This window comes from Gobio gobio, assembly GCF_949357685.1.
Source record: "Gobio gobio genome assembly, chromosome: 20".
Lineage (NCBI taxonomy): Eukaryota > Metazoa > Chordata > Actinopteri > Cypriniformes > Gobionidae > Gobio > Gobio gobio.
Genome location: NC_137113.1, coordinates 47047179 through 47052872, shown reverse-complemented (window position 1 = coordinate 47052872; position 5694 = coordinate 47047179). Strand labels below are relative to the sequence as shown.

At 43.2% G+C, this 5694-nt stretch overlaps 1 protein-coding gene across 1 annotated transcript; it reads right to left on the bottom strand.

Annotated features, from left to right (window-relative positions):
- Window positions 1-335: 335 nt before the first annotated feature.
- On the bottom strand, window positions 336-1475 carry sstr2a (somatostatin receptor 2a; the record flags this gene model as incomplete). Its single annotated transcript, XM_079845598.1, has 1 exon — window positions 336-1475. The coding sequence occupies one exon, from the start codon at window positions 1473-1475 to the stop codon at window positions 336-338; it is 1140 nt and encodes a 379-aa protein (XP_079701724.1).
- Between the last annotated feature and the right edge of the window lie 4219 nt (window positions 1476-5694).

Below are 5694 nucleotides of genomic sequence, written 5' to 3'. Positions count from 1 at the left end.
TTTTAAGACATACTTTATGTTGATCTTAAATACATGAGATCAATCGGATCAAGCTTTCCAAGAGGATCTCACCTAAAATGGACCATTTTAAGACATACTTTTAAATACATGAGATCAACCAGATCAAGCTTTCCAAGAGGATTTCACCTAAAATGGACCATTTTAAGATATACTTTATGTTGATCTTAAATACATGAGATCAATCAGATCAAGCTTTCCAAGAGGATCTCACCCAAATGGACCATTTTAAGACATACTTTATGTTGATCTTAAATACGAAATCTCTCCGAGCACACCTAGATGTAGTTTCCGAAAGAGAAATGTCCTGTAACAGCTCAGATGCTGGTCTGAAGGCTTCCGTTGAGCAGCGCGGAGTTTTGCGTTTCCGCCATGACGTCGTTGACCATTCGAGTCCTGTCCTGTCGACTGTCGCTGCGGTCGATCTCATCCAAGCCCCCGACTCTTTTCAGACACAGGACGTTTTGGAAACTCTTCTTGAAGTTGTCCGACAAGAAGGCGTAGAGGATGGGGTTGGCGCAGCTGTTGGCGTACCCCAAAACCACCACGAAGTCAAACGTGCTCTTCAGCACCGGTGTGGTGGGCACGGTTTCGGTTACAGAAGTCACGTTAAATACGTAAAACGGTAACCAGCATAAGACGAACACCACCACTACGATGGACACCATCCGGGTGACCTTCCGCTCCGACCGCTTTCGTTTGGTGGAGCCTACACGCATGCCGGAGGATTTCACCTTGATGACGATGAGCAGGTAGCACATGGAGATGACAATCAGCGGCAAGAAAAACCCCAAGAAAAAGGTGTAGAAGATGAAGGCGGTGTAGTAGGTGTTCTGGGGCTCGGGCCACAACATGGTACAAGTCTGAGCTTCGTCCTTGTTCATATTCACGCCGCTGTAGATCATAATCGGGAGGTTGACCAGCAGAGAAACGCTCCACATGCCCAGACTGATTGTTTTGGCCATGCGTGGCTTCCGCCATTTTGTGGATTTGATCGGATGCACGACGGCCAGGTAGCGATCGAAACTCATAACCGTTAGAAAGAAGATGCTGGTGAACTGGTTCATTGAGTCGGCGGTCAAGACAACCCGGCAAATCGCGGCTCCAAAAGGCCAGTGGAGCAGCAAGAGCTGAATAGCGATGAAGGGTAGACTCAACATGCACAGGACATCCGCAACAGCCAGGTTCAAAATGTAAATATTCGTGACGGTCTTCATCTTGGCGTAGCGTAGGATAACATAAATAACCAGTGTGTTCCCACAGAGTCCCACCGCACAGACGACAAAGTACACAAATGTAATGACGACCGAACTCGTTTGGTCAAAGCCGTGGTTAGTGCTATTGTGAGGGTAAATCTCCAGGCCGAAGTCAGACTCGTTCCCTGGGAAGAAAGTACCGTTCACCAATCGTTCCGGGAGGGACAGGCTGGAATTGGGCATAAACGTCCATGCGTCCATTTTGAGAGCGTTTATTCACCAGGACAAGGCTTATGAAGATAGAGTCCGCCGTTTAATACCAAACCTGTGGGGGTTTATGGAAAAAAGGAAAGGAAATATGTGTTAATAACCAATCTGTAGACTTCGATAATTTCACATGTACATATGTCTCGAATCCAAGTACTTTAATCCAACCGAATTATGGGATGTGAGGGTAGTTGTTTACACATAACTGAAGACTTTTGGGGGTATTAATGGTGGACTGGAGACTTGATTTCCACGTTACACTCTTATGGTGCATTCACACCGGACGCGAATGACGAGATTCGCGCGAGTGATTTACATGTTAAGTCAATGCAGAGACGCGATTCGCATGAATTGAGCGTTTAGAACGCGTGATTCGCGCAAATTGTGGGAAACGCGCGAATCGCTCAAGTTGAAAAATCTGAACTTTGGCGGATATTCGCGCCGCGTTAACCAATCAGGAGCTTGCTCTAGTAGTGACAACAATGAGGAGAAAATCTGTATATTAATATCTGGTTCAGACAATATGATTATCACTGTGATAACATTAAATGACATGAAACACAACCCAGTCTCTTTTTGTTAAATGCAAGTTTATGTTTGATCAATAATACAAAAGTATAAGTAAAAGTTATGAGAAGCTACACATGAAATAAAGCAAACAATTCAGTCAAACATTCAAAGTCAGTGCTAGTCGGCTACAACTGTAACAAAGTTATAGCCTAAAAATAAAAAAGTAATGAAACTTCACTTTGCCCTCAGCCTAAACGATTTGCCAGGGAACAAACTATAGATCCATGAGACCAAAGATCGGCCGTTACAAGACGAATTATAGCTCGAGACATCAGAGCGAGCGGCAAACGTCAGAAGGACTGGCCGAGGAAAGGCTTCTCTCTCTGGGGTTAACGAGCGCCGCTGATCCACTGGAGCTCACAACTCCAAAAACACCCGATAAAATGTTCAAATAGGCGCTCTCTTTATAAATAAACCACAGATTTGAGCTTTAAACAACTACATTATCGCCTGAAAAAGTCTTAAATCTACGTTTTGTCACACATTAACAGTAGTATTTTAACAAAAAAGACGTGTAAACACAGCCCATGTCAGCCATTTCTCAACGAGACGAGCCGCTGGCAGAAGCTCCTCCCATGAGGCGAATTCGTGTCTGTTGTGAAGTGAATGTCACGCGCGAATGAAGCGAGTAAACTCAAAATGTTCAAGCGTCCACCTTCGCGCGAATAGCATGATTTATTCGCGTCAATCGCGTCCGGTATGAACGCCATATTATGCTGCGTTCACACCAAACGCGAATAGAGCGTCTGGCGCGAGTGATTTCCATGTTAAGTCAATGGAAAGGCGTGTTGCCGCGCGTCTGGAGGTCCTGCGGCGCGATGGACGCGATTCCGCCTCCACGCGTCCAGTTTGCGCGCATGACGCGAATTTGACGTGAATTGAGCGAGTGGTGCTTTTTGTGATTTCACGTGTTTGAAGCGAATTCGCGTCTGACGCCCGAGTTGCAAAATTTGAACTTTGGCGTCAAATTGCGCCGTGTTAACCAATCAGGAGCCTGCTCGCTGCTGTCACTTGGTAAAGTGACGTGATGAGAAACTTCACTTTGCCCTCAGCCTAAACGATTTGCCAGGGAACAAATTATAGATCCATGAGACCAAAGATCGCCCGTTACATCTACACAAGACGAATTATAGCTCGAGACACCACAGAGACATCAGAGCCAGCGGCAGACGGCAGGAGGACTGGCCGAGGAAAGGCTGCTCTCGCCGGGGTTAACAAGCGCTGCTAATCCACTGGAGCTCACAACTCCAAAAACGGCAGATCAAATGTTCAAATAGGCGCTCTCTTTATAAATAAACCACATATTTGAGCTTTAAACAACTACATTATCGCCTGAAAAAGTCTTAAATCTACGTTTTGTCACACATTAACAGTAGTATTTTAACAAAAAAGATGTGTAAACACAACCCATGTCAGCCATTTCTCAACGAGACGAGCCGCTGGCAGAAGCTCCTCCCATGAGGCGAATTCGCGTCTGTTGTGAAGCGAATGTCACGCGCATGATAGCATGATTTATTCACGTCAATCGCGTCCGGTGTGAACGCCACATTATGCTGCGTTCACACCAAACGCGAACAGAGCGTCTGGCGCGAGTGATTTCCATGTTAAGTCAATGGAAAGGCGTGTTGCCGCGCGTCTGGAGGTCCTGCGTCGCGATGGACGCGATTCCGCCTCATTCGCGCGTCCAGTTTGCGCGCATGACGTGAATTGAGCGAGTGGTGCTTTTCGTGATTTCACGTGTTTGAAGCGAATTCGCGTCTGACGCCCGAGTTGCAAAATTTGAACTTTGGCGTCAATTCGCGCCGCGTTAACCAATCAGGAGCCTGCTCGCTGCTGTCACATGGTAAAGTGACGTGATGAGAAACCCTGCATTATTTAAAAATACTATTAGTGTCACAAAATGTAGTTTTAAGACTTTTTCAGGAGAGAATGTAGTTGTTTAAAGCTCAAATCTGTGGTTTATTTATAAAGAGAGCGCCTATTTAAAAAAATAATCTTGTGTTTGTGGAGTTGTGAGCTCCAGGCGATCAGCGGCGCTCATCGCTCATTAACCCCAGCGAACGCAGCCTTTCCTCGGCCAGTCCTTCTGGCGTCTGCTGCTGGCTCTGATGGCCTGTGGTGGTTCATCTTGTGTGGATCTAACGGCCGATCTTTGCTCTCATGAATCTATCATTTGTTGTCTGCCAAATCGTTTTGACTGAGGGCAAAGAGAAGTTTCATAACTTTATTTTTTAAGGATATTTAAATATACATGTAGTGAAGATAATGTAGGCGTTGCCTGGACCACATTTGTGTGGCTATTAATGTTTAATATATATTTTTAATGAAAATGAAAAGAGGCAGAGTGGTGTTTTATGACATATTTCTCCTGAACTTAATTTTTATTTCGCTTCAAACGCTCGATTTATACGTGCGTCCAATTCATTGTGGATGCGTGAATGGATTCAAAATGTTGAACTAGACGTGATTTTGGTGGTGGATTTTTGGCGTAGCATTATAAATTGTTTCCAAATAGGGTTTTCCACAGAGATGCCACAACCATTTTTAGTTCCCCAAAGACGTGAAGAGTTCTTTAAAGAACATTTTATCCACTATAAAGAATATTTTGTTCAATGAATGTTAAAGGTTCCTCATGAGCGCAACAGTTGGGTTCCACAACTCCATTCGTTTAATTGAATAATAACTTTTAAACCTTTAAAGATTGGCCTGCTTTGAGCTACGAGGTTGTTAATCCATGGTATTTGCTTCTGTTGAAGCTGTCAACCTGTCAGCTTATCTTTAAAATAATCGTATTTGACAGCAAAATTACTAGTGAAAAACTACATTGCTCATGATGGCAGAAATTTACTTGTGAAATTTTAAAGTCTTTAATCCTTATCTATCGTAAATGTATTTCTGTTAAAACATGTATATGCCTGATGAAGGTCATGAGACCGAAAAGTTGCTAATAAAAAGTTTTCATATTTTTTGCAAGTATTGATAGTGTGCGGGACTTCCCTTTATTTGTTAAAAACATGAATAAAATCTAACCTTTAAATATAGCACTACGTTTCACTTTTATCAATCGTGTGTGTCTACGAGAGAGAGATAGATAGAAAGATGTTAATTAATTTATTTCTTTAAGCGCATATTTTAACATATCGCAATCGCGTACAGTTTTCTATCGACTAGAAACAACTGGAAACGTTCGGAGGTTTGATATTTTCTGATAATGTCTGTCGTCAATAACAACGGCTGTATAACAAACGTGACTGGCGCCATTTTGTGTCCACTCAGCGACTGTATTGAAAATGTCTACTCGTCTTGTTGCCAGGACAATTGTTTTTTATTTTAGATTATAATGGATTATAACGTAACAGGCTGGATGTATCCCTTACATTTTAGGACCTTTATTACAAACAAAACAGATGATAGAAAGATCATATTTTTTGTTTGTCTGGCTATCACCAGACCAAGCTCAATTTAAGATTGAACATTTGTCTGCGCGAGCTTAAACGCGCATAAATTAAATGACTCTGTACGCAATTGGATAGTCCTTCAACCAATCAGACCACAAGAGGCGTGATAATCCAACCCGATCTCACGGCAATTCGTACATATTTTACGAGGTGGGTAATTCGTACGAATTTGTATGACCTCACTC